Source organism: Panthera onca, chromosome B3 (assembly GCF_046562875.1).
Source record: "Panthera onca isolate mPanOnc1 chromosome B3, mPanOnc1 haplotype 2, whole genome shotgun sequence".
In the NCBI taxonomy this organism is placed as follows: Eukaryota; Metazoa; Chordata; class Mammalia; order Carnivora; family Felidae; genus Panthera; species Panthera onca.
The window spans coordinates 103197979-103220732 of NC_138344.1; the positions used below are offsets into that span (position 1 = coordinate 103197979).

Consider the following 22754-nt stretch of genomic DNA (forward strand, 5'->3'; position numbering starts at 1 on the left):
GCGTGGCGCCCACCGTACGCACCCCTCCCCTGGTTCCCGCCCAGTTGAAGGCTGAGGCTGGCGATCACGGCCCCGGCGTGTAGTTCCACCCCCACACCAGCGGGGGCAGAGGCGGTCCCGGCGCCGCCCGGTTTGCGACCCTGCTCCGTCTCCGTCAGACCCGACCAAGTCAGCGTGAGCGGGGGGAGGCCGTGGACACGGCAGCCCCACGCCCCGGCTTGCTTTCTCGAGAGTAGGCTCGTGCTTGTGGTGGGCGTCGGTAAAGCACCAAATAACCCCGCGGATTCCCACCGCCTGGCGCGCTCCCGCAAAACCCCCGAGCCGCTCGCGCCAGGCCGGCCGCGTTCTCTCCCCCACCCCCCCCCACCCCCCCCACCCCCCCCCACCCCCCCCACCCCCCCCGCTGCCGGGCCGAGGAAGGTGCGCTCCGGCCGGCCCGGGCCCGACCCGGAAGCCGCCGCGCGGGCTGCGCTCGCCTCTCGCCGGGGAAACTCCGGGCCACCCGAGTCCTTGGGTCCGTCGCGGCCTCCTTCCCCGGGCCCCACGGGCCCATGGGTCTCCATGACGACGGCAGGGGCCCGGCCGGGGGGCGGGCAGCCCGGGTGGGGCCGCGGCGCTCCGGGGGCCTCCGCGGCGGCCTGGCCGTGTTCGCCGCCGTGGCCGCCGTGTTCACCCTCACGCTGCCCCCCTCGGTGCCGGGGGGAGACTCGGGTAAAGTATCTCAGGGCCGCCCTCCTGCCCCTCTCCCTCGTCGGTCGGCTCGCGCCCTTCATCGCCCCCCTCCCCGTCCCCCCCCTGGCCCAGTGCAACGTTTTGCGTCCCAGAACCGGCTTGTGATTCCATTCCTGTAACCGGGTTCTGTTGTTCTCAGGCTTTGGAGAAGGGGCTTGTTGGTTTCACCCGGTGGGACTTAGCGACTTCTCCGCTTGCCCGGGTTCCATTTTTCGGGACCCGAGTTTTCGTTGTCCATTCCTTTTCAGCCCCCCCCCCCCCCCAAATACTACTTACTGAGTCCTTACCGTGTTCCAGACAAAAGGAATAACAGTGGTGGTGACCAAGTATCGTGGAGAATATTCCAGTGCAGGTCGAGACCGTACACCAACTACTGCATAAACAGTGATAAGTTGAGTAGTGATGAGTGGAGGGAGTCGGAGGGAGACGGGATGGAGAGTGGGGCTCCACCAGAAAGGCTAGCCGGGAAAGGCCTCTGAGCAGCATATTGTAGTTGAAACCTGGGTGTTGAAAAGGAACCGGCCATGCAGGAAATTTGAGGGCGAACACTTGAAAAAGTGGAAGCTAGGTGTGGCTTAAAACAAGCTGATTTATTAAAAAGAAAAGCAGGGACCATTTAAATGACACGAGCAATTGTTGTGTTTGTTATAGGATTGTCTTATATTTGGGGTGAGGAACAAGACCCAGGTTCCGTTTTTGTTTTTGTCTTGTAGCCAAATTAAATGACCATCCAGTAATTCCTAATTTTGTCAGAATGGTGTTGTAACTTCAGGTAGTGAATCTATAGGTCGAAAACATGGAGTGTACTAGTTATCTTTTGATGCCTGACAAGATAGCCCCAAATTTAATAGCTTAAAACAAATGTTTATGATCTCACATTTTCTGTGGGTCAGGAATCCGGGGGCAGTTTAGCTGGGTGCTCTTACTCAGGACGGGGTTGTTGTCATGGTGTGGACGGGAGCTGTCGTCTTCTCGAGGGTCATCTTGGGGAGAGGAACCGCTTGTAACCTCAATCCAGTTCTTTGCCAAGTGGGTCTCTCGGGAAGCCGACTCTTGTGACCAGAAAGATGGCATCTTCGTCGGACACGTCGGTCATTTTGTAAACCTAGTCTTGGAAGTGATTGATGCAGGACTGCCCTATTTTATTCCTGGAAGTTAGTCGATAAATCCAACCCACACTCAAGGGGGAGAGGATTATATAGTGAGAACCCCAGGAGTTGGGGATCACTGGGGGCCGTCTTCAGGGCTGTCTGCCACATTGAAGATACTTTTTTTTTTTTTTTTTTTTTTACAAATCATTACCTTTAATCTTTCTTTCAAGTCCTGTTGAACAAATAGGAGCAGTATCCAAGGTTTACATTAAATAATAGAAATAACTATAGTTGTGAGAGGTGGTTTTTTTTTAAGGTGTGAGAGTTTATTTTTAAAATTTAAATCCCGGTTAATTAACATAATAATGATGGCAGGAATAGAAGTTAGTGATTCATCACTTACATATGACACCCAGTGCTCATCCCAACAAGTGCCCTCCTTAATGCCCATCAGCCATTTAGTCAAACCCCCCACCAGCAACCCTCAGTTTGTTCTCTGTATTTGTCTCCTATGGTTTGTATCCCTCTCTTTTTTTTTTCTTATCTTATTTTTGCTTCCCTTCCCCTTCTTTCACATATTTTGTTTCTTAAATTCCACATATGAGTGAAATCACATGGTATTTGTCTTTCTCTGATTTATTTCACTTAGCATAATACACTCTAGTTCCATCCATGTTGTTGCAAAGGGCAAGGTTTCATTCTTTTTCATCGCTGAGTAGTATTCCATTGTGTGTATCACATCTTCCTTATCCATTCATCAGTAGATGGACATTGGGCCCTTTCCGTGATTTGGCTAGTGTCGATAATGCTGCTATAAACTTTGGGGTGCATGTGCCCCTTTGAATTAGCATTTTTGTATCCTTTGGATAAATACCTGGTAGTGCCATTGCTGGGTTGTAGGGTAGTTCTATTTTTAGTTTTTTGAGGAACCTCCATACTGTTTTCCTGAGTGGCTCTACCAGTTTGCATTCCCACCAGCAGTGCAAGTGAGAGTTTTGACAATGGAGAGCATTACTCAAAGATTGAGTAGTTCTGTACCTTAAAAAAAAAGAAAAAAAACATTGCAGGTTACCACGGTTCTTTGAGCCTGCAGTATTGAGGGGATGAATAAAAACAAACACTTACTGAGCTCTTACTGTATGCCAGGCACTGTTCCAAGTGCTTTACATGGATTGTCATTTTAATTCAGTTACTATCCCTATGAGGTAGGCACTACCAATATCTTTCTTTGATAGCTGACAAAACTGAGGCCAACCTGTGTCCAGAATCACACAGCTAGAAAGTAGGGGCAGTCGAGGAAAGAACTCCAGTAGATTGACTTAGAACATGCTCTCTTAACTTCTGCTCTAAGTTCGTAGTTAAACCCGTCATTACATATATACTGATATTTAAAATCTGTGATTGGTATCTTTATTAATATTGTCTTTTACATTTTCCCCAGTAGAATAAAGTTATTTATTCAGATTGAGTTACCAGACTTTTTAGGTGTTCTGATTTAATTTGATGCTAAATAGTGGTTGCTTCTAATATTTTGGGGTTCATTGTTGGAAATGATAAATAAACTTTTCCAGGTATTGCCAGTGAATTTGTATAATCATGTCTTTGACAATTTTGTTTATATGATGGAAGTACTGTCCTCCTTGAATGTTTCTGTTCATGAAATATATTTTTTATCAATAAATGGAACACATCTCAAAACCAATATAAAGTATGTATTTTTCTTCCTGATAAGTCTTATACTCCATAAATCTATCACATTGTGTGGCCTTGCCAAAATTATTTTTTGTACTACTTGATACACATAGTTGATTTATGGGCAGGAAATACTCATCCTTTGGAGGAGAGTGTGGGAATCTAGCCATCACTTCTCTTGTTATTCTTGGGAAAAATAAATCAGCTTATTTATGTGTTTATATATTTTAAGGATGCTGTCTTTAATAGACTTGATAGATGAAAATTAACTGTAATTAATACAAAAAGTATAATACAGAGGGAGCTAGTTTTTGTAAACGTTAAGCATCTGCTAACAGTTCTGAGCTTGCCACCCGTTTGTGTCTTAGAAAAGCTGTAATTCTCAAACTTGAATGCACCTCAGAATTGCCTAGGAAACTTGGGCCCCAATGCCAGAGGGTCTTAATGTAGGTAGGTTTGGTCAAGGAATCTTCATTTTAAAAAAGCATTCTGGTGCAAGTTGTAGTAGGACTTAAATTTGAGGAAGCCCTAGGGTAAAGGTTTGGGAGAAAGCAAGTATTCAGGAGGTTCTTCCTTCACCCGCCCCCTCCCCCCCAAGTCACATTCTCTTTCCTCTTAATCATATTCAACTTTAAGAGTAACGTCTCCCTTTAGCGTTTTCCAAGGATACATTTATAGGCTTTAATAATTTAATAATAGCTATGGTTTCTATGTAGATACTAGTTTAACATTTGATAAGAGTTGGTGATGGAAGTTTGTCACATTCCTGATTTTTATGCCAACAGAACTCCAGCAAAGAATAACAGCATTATAGGACTCCTGGGTGATTCAGTTGGTTAAGTGTCCAACTCTTGACTTTGGCTTGGGTCATGATCTCCCAGTTCATGAATTGAAGCTCCACATCTGCCTCTGTGCTATCCGTGCAGAACCTGCTTGGGATTCTCTCTCCCTCTCTCTCTCTGCCCCTCCCTCACGTGCATGGGTATCTCAAAATAAATTAACTTCAAGAAAAAAAAAAATAACAGCATTATGACTTTTTAATGGTAAAAAGAAGTTAGAGAAAGTAGGCTATTTTTCTTCGTGTTAAATGTAATTCTAAAGGTATTTTACATGGAGAATAGTGACTTTGAAAATTTGAATGTAACTGTGTTTCATCATAACTGTAGAAATATCAAAAGCTGATGAAAACAGTTTGGGACTGAAGACATGCTAATCCATTCTGGAGTAAAATTATCCAATATTCTTGATGGTTGTTCTGAAGGGAATGGTTACTTTAAATGTTTTTAGGCCGTAAACAATTTCTTTAAAAAGTCTTTAAGATACAAAAAATGCCTTTGGTTTCCAAGGTGCTCTTAAATATCTCCAGAATTAAAAGATGTCCCTACGTCATTGACTTAGGTGAGCAGTGTCTAGTATCTCTGGGTGCCTTTATGGGGCTTCCATGATGCAACCATTCACTGGCCCTTGGATGCTACTAAGGGCATCTTAGTAGCAAGGGTGACAATATGATTCGTCTTATTGTCAACCTCTGTGTGCAGGGCTTGAATTAGTTTCTTTGTGTGACCAGAGGAGGGAGAGGTGGTGGTGTCTTGACAGACTCCTGAAGTGGCTAAGGTAATATTTTCAACTTCATAGGAACGACAGAAATGAAAACAACTAACCGGAATATCAGGCAATCTAAGTGCTGCGTAGAGAGCTTAGAGCAGGTTCTATGGAGGAGGAAGAGGTGATTAATCTTGATGGGGGAGGCTGGGGAAGGATATGTATAAGGAAAGGTGTCACTGAGAAGGTGGCAATTGAATTAGGCCTTGAAGGATTTAGGAGAGAATACTGGGTGAGGAAATGAGTGATAAGAGGTGCAAAAGAGAACCATTCCAGAGGAACGGTGAGTAGTAAGATTTAACTGAGGCGAGCATAGGTTTCGTAGGATGTAAGCCTCGTAAAGGGCCCTCGAAGCCATAGAGGGCTAGCCTGTTGTGCTGAGGAATCTGAACTTCATTTAGTAAAATGAGAGCAGCAACAGAAATTTTGGGTTAGTGATCTAGTCCAACATTTTTTGGGGGGTGGTATGGTGATAAGTGATTTCAGTATGAAGATGAATTGAAGTAGAAAACTGGTCAAAGCTTTTGCTGTAGTCCAGGCCAGAGGGTGAAGATCTACATCGTAGCTGGGACAGTAGAAATTAAGAGTATTCAAATTAACATCCATCGAAGGGTAGAAAATGGCCATTAATAGATTTCTTAATAGATAATAGTAACTCATAAATCATCAACATTGATTTCTTACATTGTACTGTATGTATTACAGTCCCTGTGCTCTGGATACTTAAAATATTAACAAATAGGCATTGAATGACTGCATCGTAATTTTAGAAATAATCACTGATGGCGAAGAATTACAAAGGGCTATAAGTAATATAATGATTTAGTGGTTTGAAGAAATGTATTATGGTAGTCGGAACTTCCCAAAATAACCTGGAGCAAGAAGTATTTAGCAGTCATTTAAAGATCTCCAACGTAATTAATGTAGAGAAGGTATTCAAACGCCAGTTTAGGGCAGAATGGTACATGTAATGGAGTGTCCAAGCCTCAGATGTCTGCACATGTTATATATCATAAAGTTGCATCTTTGTAGACATTTTAATACTAAAATCTTGGACAATACAGCATATTACACTATCATTTCACAAGAGATTTTATATATTTGTAAGTGTGTACAACTTTTAGGAAGGACAATAGGCACTTTTTAGAAACGGGAATTCACCTATATTTCCACTGACCAGTTATTAAAAGCTATCAAAGATCATTTGTTCAGTAAGACCTAAGGGAGAAAATATCCTTAGACTGTTTCATGCTGTTAAATCTCTACAGATTTACAGTTTTATCCAGTCAAATTAATGCAAAACCCCAGTGCAAGCATTTGGATTTTGAAAACTTTGGAGGAGTGTCATTTTCTAATAGTAATTATTGGTTTTACATTATTTTTTCACAGGGGAACTGATCACAGCCGCACATGAGCTTGGAGTAAGTATTAGTTTTATTGTTTAATCAATGCTCTCATTAACAGTTTTAGGAATTAAGAAAGTTTAATTAAGCATGGAGTAAAGTAGATTAATTTATTTTCAAACCCCAGTTTTTAGTAACTTATAAGTACAGTACGTGACAATTTACTTTAAGTTTTAAATCCAATTAAACTAAATTATAAAGCAAAGCCTTTACTATATATACAGTAGCTGGCTTATTATCACCCCAAATTTTGTATAAGCTATGGAGAATAAAATAAATCGGGTTAACAGTTTTAATAAGTTTATTATTTAATAAACTTTATTATGGTGCATGATCCCTTTAGGCAAGACCTTAGGACTGTCAGCGTGGTGGTAATCCGATAGCAGTGTGGTCTTTCAACTTTCTAACCAATACGGTATTTCAGAACCTGCTTTTTTCTCAATAGCCTTTTAAATGACCCTAATGCACTGTGAACCCAGAGAACAGACTGCTTAAGAACTGACAATGAAATATGTCACCCTTTCTGTAGGTGACACACCATGTGGTAGACACTGCCAAATCCACGAAAGAAAATATTTATTGTATTGGCACAAAAGGATTACAATAGAAAACCACCATTCAAACATTGAGTCATTGCCTCTTAATCTCGCTACTTGCCCGAGAAAAAGGCTCCTGTCCAATTAAAGCCAGTGTGACTCTTCAGTGGGTGAAAACCTCCTAACCTGCTGATTTTTCCATAGGTTGCCCATCCTCCTGGCTATCCTTTGTTCACTCTGGTGGCTAAACTGGCAATTAGACTATTTCCTTTCGGTTCAGTTGCCTACCGAGTCAATCTTCTGTGTGGCTTATTTGGAGCAGTAGCTGCAGCATTACTGTTTTTCACCGTTTTCAGGTAAAGTAGTTGATCAGTTAAAGTTAATCTTGGCTAATTGGAGATGTAGCTGTCTTATGGTCTAAGTGCTTACGTTAAAAAAAAAAAAAAAAAGCTTTTGTTGCTTGAATGGTTTTCCTAATCACTCATGTGATTTCACTTTCTTAATTTCCGGTAATTTCATATGCATTTGACCCCTCAGATGATGACACAGTTGGTTGTGCTTCGTACAATGGAGTAAAGGTGTCACAAGTTCATTATCGCAGTTCTCTGGTTAGGCAGAACTAATAAGGTTTGTCATTTTATGAAGATGCAGATGGGCCAGTTTAATTCAACAATATGACGTTCATCTTTTGGTAAATGGTAAATATCATTTAATTACTCACAGTGTTGCTGATGGGCAGCTGCCTGTCAGGGCCAGAGCTACTACCTAATTATGTTGTATTCTAAATACGCACATGTTGTCTACGTTTTGAAATGAGGCTGTTAACTAAGGAAATAAATTTGGGATAAGGATTTAGTAAGGTTTCACTTTGTTCCATTATAGCGGTAGGAAAGGGAGGCAAATTAGACCCCACTTACTTCATGGATGGAAGGCTTTCTTAGTTTGAAAGGCTACCTTGTTTTAAAAAATGGGTCATTAGTTTAGGGTGTTGGTAAACTTATTTGTCTTTGCTGTTCCTGTCTTCTTCATTCTTAACTCAGTCTAACCTATGCCTAAGGAGATTATAGTAAAAAATACAATGATACTTCCTGCAAAGGGAGAGACAAATTAAAATGCTTCTTTCAAAAACTACTGTAGTTTTTAATATAACAATAAATTTTTGTCTGTAAATATAGTGTAATTTGAATAGACAATTTCAAATGCCATTTTTGGAGACTAATGTTTTTATTTGCATTAGTCATAATATTGCCCTTTGGCTAAATTCTTCCTAAGTTTCCTTTCTCATTATTTACAGAAAGGTAAAAGTTAACATAATTATGACTCTAAAGCTTACTTTTAAATTTATTTGTGGAAAGATTTCAGATTCAAATGTCATGACTGTTGATCATTTACTAAATTTTTATCTATATTATTTAATTCATTTTTATTTCAGTCTTACAGGTTTTCAGTGATAGCCAATTCTTTAAGTATGAAGTGTTGAAAATAACATCTCTGCTTGAATTGATTAGTATTACGAATACTTTCTTTTTCTAAATGATTAGAATAATCTTCTTTAGAATTCTTTCTCCTGAGTCTTTTATAATTAAGAATCTGTCATTATTTCTATTCAGACAAAAAAATACTGATCTTTTTAATTTTTAAATATCTAGGTTGAAATACAGAACTTACTTGTACTGTATTGAGTGTACAAATTAATAATTTTCATAAGACATTTAAGACAAAAGCACATAAAGAAAATTAATAGTTGTATTTATTTTGTTAGTTCATCTGTATTTTATTTATTTTATTTTATTTTTAATTCTTTACCTGTATTTTAGGAGGTATTTCTGTAACATGTGTATTTAAATGCTATGTGGCTATAAAAAGCTCTTATGCAAATAAAGTGATTTGGTTTCTAAAACTTTTTCATGCTGTTCACTATATTCATTGGTGATGCCATTCCCCATGAAAACCGCTGTAAAAATCGTACATAGAAGTCTTTATCTTTACTGAATCCAAATAGCTTTGGACAATAATTTTCCTTTGAGTTGTCCACATTTTAAAATACCTTTTATTATTATGCTTGATTATAATGGGTTTTAGATTAGCACACTTAACCTGTGACCCTTTTCTTTTAATACAGTCTTAATGATAAATTTGTGTATTTGCTGACAGATGCTTTAAATCAAAAACTCTTAATATGACTAAACTGGATATTTGAGTGGTTTTAGTAATGTTTTAGTAATACTGTACTTGGGAAAGTTGCTTTCTTTCAGAAAAGGGATCTAACGATATTATCTCTTACATACATTTTAATATGAAAATACTTCATTATTTTGAATACAAATAATTGACAAGGTACACGTCCTTTGGGAACAACCTAGTTCAAGTGGCAAATCTGTTTTGTCAAACAATAGACACCCTTCAGGAAAGAGCAAGCCATCTCTATGGTAATAGGACTAACAGTAGCCTATTGATTGAGTGGAAGAAGACATTATACAATGTCAGCTGGCTTGTTACAATTTCATTTGTTGTATGACCTGAACTTAACCTTTAAAACCTTTCTTCTGTGAATATAAACCCAACAGCAGGACACAGTTTTTGTACAGCCATTACAGTGACAGCTTTTTTCCCCAGTATCAGCGTATAGTAAATGTATTCCTTTACAGGTTGACTCCTTTTATCAGAATTTGTTGAGGGGACATTTTACTACTTTATTCATTTACAGGCCAAATCATCATTCCGTTTCGTTGTTGAATATTGAAGGGTTTTGATCTAGGAAACAGTTTTATTCTTTCTTTCCCCCATCACTTAAGAGAACATTACTGTACATGTAGGATTAGTGCTGACTGGTGTGCAGTAAATTAATTCTTTTAACAGGTTTAGATTTTCTCAGGTAATTGTTCACATAGCATTCACTATATTTAGCTCTTGGGGTGGACATAAAGACCTTCTGTACCTTTTAAACAAAGATTGCATTTTAAAAGCAAATTTCTGTTTAAATGTGTTGATGTAAAAAGCTGCGTTTTTTTCAGTAAACATGACTTAGGTTGAAAGAACAATTTATTCGTTGTTTCCAATTACGATGTAATTTTTGCTTTCCTTGCGTCTCTCTTGCTTTTAAAAGCCATAAGATGTCATTAACACTGCATTTTTTGTCAATCTTTCCTAATGGTTGGCAAGAACTCATGTCTGTGTGCTTTGCCTTAATGTAGAAAGCATATGAGGAAAACAGCACGTGGAAAGCTGTATGTGTCATTGTAGTTTATTGAATTAAAAATAGTAAGATCATGGCAGTTGTTTCTGTATGTATTTATTTATGTATTGTCCCCTTCAGGGGTATTTTTAAGCATTCATTATGTTAAGAGAGTTTAATGCATTTCATTTATATGAAATAGTATTCATTTTATTAATATGTACATCTGTGTTTTTAAGACTACGAAACGCAGTCAGTGATTCGTAGGAACTGGGATTTTCTCTTTTAAGGCCATTAAAGCAAATGATTTTTAAGTTTAATGGCACAATATTTAAAGTGTCATATTCGAAATTCACAAATCCTATTAATACAAAATTTAAGAAGTTATAGGTCTTGTAAATCATGAATATGAACATGCCTTAGCATTGCTTACTACTTGAATTTCAAACTTACTTCCTAAGAAGTATCACACTCGGTCCTATGTACTTAATAAGGAAGGAGCGCTGAAATCACGGTCACTAAACGTCAACATGCTTACGTCTCATATGTTCTGGTATCACTAAAAGAAGATGGAGTATGTTGATAGCATTGTTAAAAATTCTTTACCTCAGGGAAGATTTAAATTGCCTATGATCTCAGATGAGGGTGTTATCTTGTATCGTTTATTTTGGGAGTTACAGGGCAGGAAATATATTCTCGATAGGTTTGAGAGTCAGCATATCCTTTCCAAACTCTTATGGACCAAGTGGAACTATAGAAGAATTCATTCAACAGTGTTTGTTGAGGACTAACGTGGCTCGAAAGTAAAACTATTTTAGTTTTTATAATCAAAATTCAGTGCTTATTTTAAAGGAATTAAGACAAAGTCGCTAACCATTAAACAGGTTTTCAATTTTTTTTTCTAGGAACTACTGTTTTAGGACACTTGCATAAAGAAAACTTTCTAACACTGTTAACACTGTACAGTAAGAAATCAGGTCTCTTGATGTCAACCACGTTAGCTAGAATATGAGTACAAATAATAATTAAAGGTATATTGAAACTGCCTACTTGCTGCAAAGAACTTAACCAGTTTCAGTGATATTTAAATATCTTCCGGCAGGTTGTTTTGTGCCAGTATTTTATTTGTGGGATATCTTGTTTTGTATAAGCAATATAATTCTAAACATTATGCTGCTGCTAAAAATTAATTTGCTTAAACTTTTAGAAGAGGAATACTTGATTCTGAGCCCTGTGTCTGCGACTCTTGAGCTTCAGCTAAGACTCCATTCAATAAAGAATAGAAAATTAAAATGCCATACCTTAGAGAATGTAGAATCTCCTGCTTAAGGGACATTTGGATTTTCCAGCTCAGAGAGTATTTTAGATTATTGCCATAGAGAATAATGTGAAGCTCTTCCTAATTTCAGAGGTAACTATGCATAAGTAACAAATAGGCCCCAAGTTTTTGTAGTTGAAGAAGAATGGAAAGTACTGGAGCATTAATTTCCATTCAGGAGAATATCTGTCTTGATCCCTGGTTAATTGATCATATATTTCTCTCATACTTGTATTAAAATTGCATTGACTCAGACTGGTTAAGCATATTAAGAGCTTGGTTCATTTGCATTTTCTTATAAGTAGAGGGACATATTAGGCTCAAATAGCAGCACTTCATTTTGAAGGGGAAAAAAAGCAGGGCAAAAACTCTTTTTTAAGACTGTAGAGTCTTTTCTGACAGCTAGTCAGAGTTAGAATTAGTTCAAGGAAATGTTAATAATGCACTGGCTGGCCTAATCCCTTTGATATCACCAGGTATCCTCCTGTTCATGGGTTAATTGCTTTAAAAGCGAAGGCAATATTCTGAGCGGTGGGCCGCTTCACCTTTTCACAGCTGTTACCATTGAGTGACAACTAAATCCCATGTGTAAGATGAGGAAGAGCTCAATCTCCAATTGGGAGAAAATTTATGTAAACCACAATCCCTTCAGAATGTGCGGAAGTCATAGACTTTCTTGATTTACTCTGCTTTTCCCAGAAAGCTCTATTGTTCACTTTCCTAAGTCCCATCAACCCTTTGTAGCAGAATATCACAGCGGCAGCAGATAGCTTGAAATATATAAATGCTATCATAGCTCTGATTAATAGCAGTGCTTATGAGTCAAGTCTGATAACAGTGCAGCTCTCCACTCAATTTCAGATACTGCTAATGGAATCTGTCTTCTCCAATTGTAATATGAGAAGGCCTAATTTGCCATGGAGCTTGGAGCTGTCACCAGTAGGGGATTGTGGGGTCAGATGGGAGCTGCCAGGTTTTTGCCCTGCAGCTTGTATCTCTCACTTTGAATAGAGCAGCCCCCTGCCTGCCAGTTAGCTGATAGGCCGCTGTGGGGTTTATGCCACTATATACAATAGGAAAGGGCTACATAGGCTGACTTTATAATTGTGAAGCTAGCTCATATTTCCACAGCTACTGTGCTGCATAATTTCTAATAAGTGGTTTTAACAAATGTCAGATTATGAAAAGTTTCCTCAATTACAAAAACTTATAAAACATTCAAATTGCTAAATCTGTTTCCTGCCGAGATTTTGCCACTGGAACTAGTCATCAGTCATTAGGGCTGTAATCATAAATGCATATATTTCTTAAAATTACAAATAAAATTATAGATCATAACTCATATAAATTTGCTACTTCTCAAAGCCATAAAAACAAAGCAGTCTGAAGGAATGGAAGTATTAAGATATGCTTCATAACTTTGCATAATGAAACTACTTAACATTAAATCTCTATTGTTTATTGAGTTGGTTAGTGTTGCTGGTGAAAACAGTTTAATACGCTCATTCTGCTGAGTTGAGTTATTTGGATCTTTTAAGTTTCCTTCGTACACGTTTCGTATCTTAATTGTTTAAAAAAGTATGCAGCATCTTCTAAGTTTTGGGTTTAAAGGGACTTAGCGTGATGCCGTGTCATGGCCAAGGGCTCTGAGAACAATCGGCTGGAGTACACTTTTTAACCATCCGGGTTTGCTACTGAACACAAAATACGCCATCAAGCTTGGGTAATAGGCTGTTTGGGGGTCTTCTGTGTTTTTAAACATTTCAGACAAAATGTGATGAAAATTTGTAATTTGGGGGTTATTTTGAAGTTGGTTGCTTTCAAGAAATCGTGCCTCCCACTGTGCAAATTATTTGGCATACCATGAAAACTTAGTAAAAAGTGAAGCGTACGATGGTGATTCCTAGAAAGCCCAGTTCAGTGTTTTTTCCTTCAGACATTTAGGTGTAAGTTGATGAGCTATAATAAAAGGAATTGTTCTAAACCTTGAGTAACTTTATTATTTAGTGGTTAATGCATAAATCTGAATTTTAATGGGAATTGTGTGATTATACTTTATGGAAGATATTCATAATCTTACTCCTTCCATTTCAGTTGGGTGTTTTTGAGGACTTTACAGTTTTTCCCCCAATGTTATTTAGTGGCTTAAAATCAGGAATAATACTTCATACTTTTCCTTTTAGCATACTTTTAGTAGTTGATACTTATGTAACTGAAAATTCAGGCTAGAACCAGTTTTCCTTTTGATTGAATCTCATGAAATGGAACAAACCTTGGTAGGATTTTATCTGGAGTGAAAGTAAATTTTTATAAAATGTGGAAAAAGGGATTGTTTGCCAAGTTATTAAAGGTGGAAGTATTTTACATTTTTTTAGAGGCAGTGGTGGTGGCTTCCAACATGTAACTTTACTTTTTTAATTAATTAATTTATCTTTCATGATGTAACTTTAATATACCCTGCCCTCAATGATTGGTTTATGTTAATCAGGTCCAAACTGGCCACTGACTGTAATTTGCCCACAGAGTATTGGAGCATATGAGATGCTCAGTGTGTATTTGTTATAACTGGGGGTGAGTGAATGACCATGGAAAGAGAGGTTCAGCAGTAGCTGGCTTCCCAGTTTGACCTTTTTCCAGGTGCACTGAAGAGATACCTAGATAAGTGTTGATTATGTGATTGAGCCAGAAGTAACATTTATATAGTTTTCGTGAACAAGAAGGATAAGAACTTGGGAGGGTAGGGTGGTAGATGTGCTGTTCGTTGTGTCCTGCTTTACCTTACTTCTTCCCTGTAAGCCATTACGTGTTTTTAGTTGTCAGTAAGAGTTGACGCTAATAGTAAATACTTAACAGTAATTCTCGAATGCTGCACTGTGGCCTGCCTGCTCGGTCCTGCTTACTTCAAGCAGGAGTTTGCAGCGTAGAAGGGAGCGTCGGGTACCTTCCATGTTGGGTCCTTTGCATGCAAGTAACACTGAAGACAAATACATTCATGAATTTTATGAGGCACGTCAAATGTGTGTTCTGAAAGAATCTCAGGTTTCTGTTATTTGCCTTTTGATTGTGGGTTAGACAAACATGTGACTACACATGAAAATCAAATACCACGTAGTAGAAAGAAAAATATACCTTATCATCAATAGCAAACCTGTGTCAATGGTGTAAATTGTAACCTCCTGATTTATCCATTGTGTCAACAGATGAAGAGTATTCCATCAGTGAGAAAACTCCTGCACAATCAGTACCTTTCCTAGGAATCTTATCTAGGTCTCATGGATTTTGTGGACCAAAAAGAAGGCACTTGTGTATTAACCATAGAATTCTGAGCTTCACATTTGTTAGGACGATCTTAATCCTTACCCCATATTCCGTACCCCAGTGGAGAATTCTTGTTATTTGCATTATCTGGATGAAATTTTAAATACTTGACCACCCTTCCCATACTGTCTATCATACTCTTGGCACATCTTTCTTTATTGACTAACCACTGTACTTTACTAGAATGTGAACTGTATGACATTTAGTGTTAACCCAAGCACAAAGCAATTTGGAAGATTTATTTACTGCAAATATACTGGAAAATATGTTTTACATGTAACATAAAAATGTGTTTATATAAAAGAAAACATACTTCAGTGACTTTTAGATTATTGGATGTTTTGAATCATCTGTATCATTGCTTTACTCTATTAGTATGAGCCCTTAAATTCAGCATCCCTCTCTCAAAGTGTGACAACTTGGATTTTGATTGTTAGTACTGACATGTGACTATCTTTTACAATATAGCGGTTGTGTTATTAAAATGATCACAGTAATGGTGTTTTAAGGATGCGATCATTTCTTCATACAGCTTCATAACATGTTATCTTTCTATAAGTCAGGTTAGATTCTAAAAATACGTATTTCAGTTGAAGAAATGTGTTTTCTGACCTCCTTCTATGAGTCTCTGTGAGAATCAAAATGAGAATGGAAAACATTTTTTCTCATATCATAAGGTGTCCTTAAATTAAAATGGAAAGTAGTTTAGACTGTTTTGCAATTTATTCTTGAGTTCTGGTGAAGAGACTTCTTATTTTATTCACCACCTCATTTGAATTTCTCTTTTTCTTTTTTATTGAAGCAGTTTCATCAATGTCAGTAGATAAATGTGCCTCTTTTTAGTGAGCTCATTTTAAGATGCCACTTTAATGCATTAAGTATATATAAATAAATTTACTAACTCCTTAGTTGCTTTGTAAAAAAATGGTTAAGCATATTTATTCAAAAGAATAAAATGAAAATGGAAAGTAGGACTCTGGGATTGCTGAGTGAAAACACAATGGTGTTTTTAATTATGTCATTTTAATTTGAAAAAAAAAATCCTCAGACTACGTCTATGGGTAGATGACAGTCGTTTTACCTTATTTTGGATTTACGTCTATTTATAGTCCATCTGTACATTTGACTTTATGGATTGATACCAAACAGCTCATTTTGTGGACCCAGAACAACAATTTTACTTAAATCTCATGCTTAAGTAATAATGTCAGATTGGAAATTTCTTCCATATATTTTTTTTCTATTATTATTATTATTATTATTATTTTATTTTAGAGAGAGAGAGGGGGGATGAGTGGGGGAGATGACAGAGGGAGAGAGGGAGAGAATCCCAAGCAGGCTCTATCTGTGCTCAGCACTGAGCCATGGCGGAGCTCAATCCCATGATCCTGGATCATGACCTGAGCCAAAATCAGGAGTCCTACACTTCGGCTGACTGAGCCACTCAGGCAGCCCTCCTTCTGTATATTTTTAAAAGAAAGATTACTTAGCCAGAAGTTTAGACTACCAATTCACTTAACAGTATTGTATTCAGTAAGGTGTATGAATAGTGTTTCCTTCTACTTACATAATTTAATTCTGCCCTCCCACCCCAAACTATAAATATATGCTGTAGCCTTTTGAGGGAGAAAAAAAAAATTGCGGAATATGTGTTCTGGTTAGAATTATTCCCCAAGGGGTGCCTGGGTGGCCCAGTCAGTTGAGCACTGGACTCTTGATTTCAGCCCAGGTGGATCCTGGGGTCGTGGGATCCAGCCCCGCGTTGGGGCTCCATGCTGAGCAGGGAGCTAAGATTCTCTTTTTCTCTCTCCCTCTGCCCCTCTCTCCAACGTGTTCTCTCTCCCCCTGTCTAAAAAAATTGTTTTTAATGAATAAATAAATAGATAAAAAATAGTTATTCCCCAAAAGAGATTACAGCTAACCTGCCTAATCATTTACTCCGGGCACCCTTCGTTCAGAGGGATCATCTTTGTCCAGGTTCATAAAATAACAAAGACCCCAGGAATCAGAATAGATGATGGCTTAGTTGGAGGCTGTAGGTATTCTGTACGCTCATACAAAAATACTTTTTTATTTATTTAATTTTTTTAATTTTTTAAATGTTTATTCATTCTTGAGAGACAGACAGAACATGAGGGGCAGAGAGAGAGAGGAGACACAGAATCCAAAGCAGGCTCCAGGCTCTGAGCTGTCAGCACAGAGCCCAACGCAGAGCTTGAACCACAAACTATGAGATCACGACCTGAGCTGAAGTCGGATGCTTAACCGACTGAGCTACCCAGGCGCCCTCAAAAATACCTTTTTAAAGATTCATACATAAACAGATAATAAAAGGGTTTGCTCAGTCATCTTGTTTGCTTAAACAAGATTCACCTTCAGACGTATTCATCAGTGTGATTTTTGCATCATCACTTAAGTAAATCTTTTGCACATTTAATGTCTTCTATCTTAGACTTGCAGTGGCTTATTGCTATGGATGGTTCATTGATATTTGGCTCAATAAGACATAAGGTGAAAACCTATTGTGTTTGAAATTTCTGAAAAACGTGAGAAAATTTAAGGGACTTTATTTATACATTAGTATGTGAAAGGCAATGTGAGTAACTGTAAATCTCTACTTTCTTATCTCCTTTGAAATATTCACTTTAGACAAGGAACAAAGTAATATAAAATTCTTTTAGGTAAAATTATGATTTCTATACTCTTGCCAAGAGAATATTGAAACACTTGAATTAAAGTACGGGGTGGAGGGGCGCCTGGGTGGCTCAGTCGGTTAAGCGTCCGACTTCGGCTCAGGTCATGATCTTGCGGTCTGTGAGTTCGAGCCCCGTGTCAGGCTCTGTGCTGATGGCTCAGAGCCTGGAGCCTGTTTCCGATTCTGTGTCTCCCTCTCTCACTGCCCCTCCCCCGTTCATGCTCTGTCTCTCTCTGTCCCAAAAATAAATGAAAAACGTTGAAAAAAAAAAAATTAAAAAAAAAAATAAATAAATAAACGTTAAAAAAATTAAAAAAAAAATAAATAAAGTACGGGGTGGAAAAATGGATTATTCCCTAGTTTCTGTAAGATACATCCATATGGACATTGCTTTATTTTTTAAAAATAAAATTTTGTTACTAATGTAACAAAAACTAGTATAATAAAAGTTAATGTAACAGAAGCAAACATGAATCCTTTAATATTTCCCTCAATTTCATTTGTTACTAAGGTACCACTTTTATAATAGTAAAGCACAACAATGAAAGACAACATGATTCGTAAACAAAATTTACCCCAATACCAAAACATCTTTCCTTTCAGTTTTTTTGCAATGAAAAAAAAGAGATCAACTTCTAAATAGTGGCATATGTAACTTTATAAAAGCTTTATTTAGAAATACTTGGACTTATGTTGAGATAATTAGAAACCATTGTTATTCAGAGAGCATCAAAACCTAAAGATAAAGAATGTCTGAAACACATAGGTGAAAAAACCTTTAGTTTCCCAAAAATCAAAAGGCTTTTTTAGGGACAAGCACACATAATGTAAAGTGAGATATGCTTTTAATTTTTAAAATATACAGATATGCTGAAATGGCCATACAGTGGTTTCAGTAGTCCAAAAATAATTCTGTTGGCTTTGTAATACATTATTTAGAGGATTTCAAGTTCCCCATATCTGGCTTCCTTAACTGTGTTTTGATTAGGTTGCGGTTAAAAATTTCTATTCCTCAGGATTGTACAGTTTTAGAAATACAGAAAAACATGTCTATTCAGTACCCACTTAATACATTTGACTTAATAGAATCTGGAGAAGGAGCAAACTACCCTAGTCTTAGTGAAAGTACTTTAGGAAAAACTTGCTGGAAAAATGTACCTAGCAGCACTGCTCATCGGCAAAGAAACCCAGAGATGGAGTAGAAACAGCCTGTAAGTACTGGAACTTAAAACTCACCTAGTGTTGCTAGAACACAAACTATGAGATGGGTTATGTCAAAAAATGAAGCTGCACGTAGGCTGAGACCAGATCACGAAAGGTCTTGCCTGTCGTAATGAGGACATTGTAAAATGTTTTATAATCAAAGAGGAGTCATTACAGGGTTGGAGGCAGAATGCAAGAGCAAGTATGTTTTGGATCCTTCGTTCTGGTGGCAATGGTGGGCTGAGGGCTGGAGGCACACAACATGCAAAGCTGTCGAGTTGATGTGAGCCTAACAGCTGAGATAGGGCAGTAGCAGTATGGACGGAGAGGCGAATGAGTTTTTAAAACGTTGATGAAGTAAAACTGGCAGGAAATGGTATGTTCGACGTGGAGATAGGGACAGGAGCTTTGACAACGACTTTAGGTTTCTTAGCTAACTAAACTAGGTAGATACTGAAAACCACTAAGACAGAATACAGGAGCAGGAATCATTTAGGGAAGAGGATGAGAAATTAACTTTGCACATGTTGATATTCAGGTTCTGCGGGACACCCAGAGCTGGAGTGGCTTTGTTGTGAGGTGTACAGCAGTCAGTTGGAGACACGTCAGTTTGCAACTAAGGGGGAGGCAGTACTAGAGACAGATTTGGTTACTTCAGTTTGCAGTCGGTAGCCGAAGTCAAGACAGCGAGTGGATAAGGCCACCCATGTGGAGTATGTACGCGTGAGAAGAGTTGGCTGAGAATGAGATCTTGGCAACATCAGCTTTGAAGGACATAACGGATGAAGGGGAGCCATTCAGAGAAAACACAGAAGGAACACCAGAGGGAAGCGGAGCCCGGGTCAACTCAGTCGAGTGGGTCTGGGTCTGGGATCAGTACAGCAGAGAGGTCCTGGGGGCCTGTTGTATTTAGCAGTTGGATAACTGGGTGCTATTTCAAGAGAATGCTAAGGTGAGAACAGAGAATAGAGGCTACGGATGTGGACAACAGGAAGCTAATGATCCTCAAAATGATCCTGAAATGTCTTCATGAAATCACCGTTGACTTCAACTTGCTCTCTAGTCAGTTAGCTCTGTCCATTCGGGTGAAACGAAGCAAGCTCAGATAATGAAATATGCCTTGGACAATATACCGAGATTGCCTGGCTGTGCACAGTCAGTGAGCAAACTGAAGACCGCCAGAGTCTTCAGAAAGTCCTCATGCTTCCCATTGCAGACATCATCCTTTGACTTGTCAGCAGAACCCAGACTCAGCTTGCAGTGTGCCAATGTGGGGCATCACATGTCCTTGTTAGCATGGGATTTCCCATCCCCTGCTTTCAATAATAGAATCAAGTTCTTGTTTAACAGGCCTGTTCCACCCTTTACCAGTTCGATGTCCCCTTCCCCAGCTGACTTTCCACTACCTGGAGTGACTTCAGCTTTCAGTTCACTCATTTCCTTGATGCCTCTACACTTGTCTTCCATTTAACTGAGACCTAGAGCCCTTTGCTCATCCTTTTTATTGCCTTCATCAGCCTTCTGCTGCTTTGCTTCCTTCCCTACCCAGTCTAGGCCCCATGGTTCAGTACAGACTCCCTTCCCTCCTGCCCTTCTGTCCTACCCACATAGTAAAGCCGCTAACCCTGGCTCTATCCAGCCTTTCCAGGCCAGCTCAGGTTGCTTCAGACCTTTCCACAGCCACGCTCATGGATCCTGCCACTCCACACCCACCGTCTCTGCGGCCTCCCTGACCATTTATTGCAACTTGCAAATCCTTGTATGTGTCCCTCCTCGACTTGTGGAGGTGCCCCCCAACAGATGTTTTGAATTGTCTCCTTTTTAATTTTTCTTTTTGGGGGGTGGGGGGGATGCTCCTTTATTTTTTTTTTTGATTTAATTTTTTTAAATTTACATCCAAATTAGTGAGCATATAGTGCAAGAATGATTTCAGGAATAGATTCCTTAGTGCCCCTTACCCATTTAGCCCATCCCCCCTCCCACAACCCCTCCAGCAACCTTCTGTTTGTTCTCCATATTTAAGAGTCTCTTATCTTTTGTCCCTCTCTTGTTTTAATATTGTTTTTGTTTCCCTTCCTTATGTTCATCTGTTCTGTATCTTAAAGTACTCATATGAGTGAAGTCATATGATATTTGTCTTTCTCTGACTAATTTCACTTAGCATAATGCCCTCTAGTTCCATCCACGTAGTTGCAAATGGCAAGATTTCATTCTTTTTGATTGCCGAGTAATACTCCATTGTATACATATTCCACATCTTCTTTATCCATTCATCCATCGATGGACATTTGGGCTCTTTCCATACTTTGGCTATTGTTGATAGTGCTGCTATAAACATTGGGGTGCATATGTCCCTTCGAAATAGCACACCTGTATCCCTTGGATAAATACCTAGTAGTGCAATTGCTGGGTCATAGGGTAGTTCTATTTTTAATTTTTTGAGGAACCTCCATACTGTTTTCCAGAGTGGCTGCACCAGCTTGCATTCCCACCAACAATGCAAAAGAGATCCACTTTCTCTGCATCCTCGCCAATATCTGTTGTTGCCTGAATTGTCAATGTTAGCCATTGTGACAGGTGTGAGGTGGTATCTCATTGTGGTTTTGATTTGTATTTCTCTGATGATGAGTGATGTGGAGCATTTTTTCATGTGTCGGTTGGCCATCTGGATGCCTTCTTTGGAGAAGTGTCTATTCATGTCTTCTGCCCATTTCTTCACTGGATTATTTGCTTTTTGGGTGTTGAGTTTGATAAGTTCTTTACAGATTTTGGATACTAACCCTGTATCTGATACATCATTTGCAAATATCTTCTCCCATTCTGTCAGTTTGCCTTTTAGTTTTGCTGGTTGTTTCCTTCGCTGTGTAGAAGCTTTTTATTTTGATGAGGTCCCAATAGTTCATTTTTACTTTTGTTTCCCTTGCCTCTGGAGACGTTTTGAGTAAGAAGTTGCTGCAGCTAAGATCAAAGAGGTTTTTGCCTGCTTTCTCCTTGAGGATTTTGATGGCTTCCTGTTGTACATTTAGGTCTTTCATCCATTTTAAGTTTATTTTTTTGTTTGGTGTAAGAAAGTGGTCCAGGTTCATTCTTCTGCATGTCACTATCCAATTTTCCCAGCAACACTTGCTGAAGAGACTGTCTTTATTCCATTGGATATTCTTTCCTGCTTTGTCAAAGATTAGTTGACCATACATTTGTGGGTCCATTTCTGGGTTCTCTATTCTGTTCCATTGATCTGAGTGTCTGTTCTTGTGCCATGTCTCTGTTTTTTTAACCCACTCATTTATACATGTTACATGGTCGAGAAAATGGTGATTGATTCTGAATCTTAGCATAAAGCAGATTTAAAGGCAGTTTGTTGAAATACGTGTGTTTTAATGGATATTCACTGTTTACAAAAGGCTGCTGAAATCAATGAAATTTGTATAAGCTTAGCTTATATACATTGCTAAGAAAACCGCAAATCAAATAGTAAAATGATGAGGCCTCCAAAATGTTTTGTATTCTTCATATCTTATGTATGTATGCATGCATTCTGTTCTTAGACATACTGCTGTCTCTTCTGCTTTTCACAAAGCTATGGCATCTTCAGCATTTATTTTCAGAATTTGCTCACATAGTTTCCCTTGAAAACGTAATGGAAATAACAAAGAGGGAAGGCAGCGTGTTTCAGTCAGGCTCTTGGATGCAAGCAATGGACTCTGGCTGTGTTTCACAGAAAAGAAATGTATCAGAAGGAAGTTGAGAAGAACTGTACAATAATACAAAGGACAACCTAATTTTTAAATGGGCAATGGGTCTGAATAAACATCTCCAAGGAAGACATACAGATAGCCAATAAGCACATGAAAAGATGCTCAATATCATTAGCCACAAGCCATATGTGTGTATTGTTTTGTTTTTAACCATTTAAGAGTAAGCTGCATAGATGGTACCTTTTACCCTTAAATACTTCAAGGGGTGTTTCTTAAAAACAAGCACATTTTCCT

General features: G+C 38.6%; 1 protein-coding gene across 8 annotated transcripts in view; it reads left to right on the forward strand.

Moving 5' to 3' along the window:
* Positions 1 to 417: 417 nt before the first annotated feature.
* TMEM260 (transmembrane protein 260) overlaps positions 418 to 22754 on the forward strand; it is a 101112-nt gene continuing 78775 nt past the window's right edge. For 6 of the 8 annotated variants that reach the window (XR_013556102.2, XM_078448224.2, XM_078448223.2 and 3 more), the window contains exons 1-3: positions 418 to 711; positions 6507 to 6538; positions 7261 to 7412. Coding sequence is in view for 7 of the 8 variants with exons in the window: in XM_078448224.2 (XP_078304350.1) it covers positions 552 to 711; positions 6507 to 6538; positions 7261 to 7412 (344 nt within the window). In the remaining variant the exon portion in view is untranslated. The remainder of the gene's footprint in view (positions 712 to 6506; positions 6539 to 7260; positions 7413 to 22754) is intronic. The other 2 variants (XM_078448222.2, XM_081795936.1) reach the window with 2 other exon arrangements.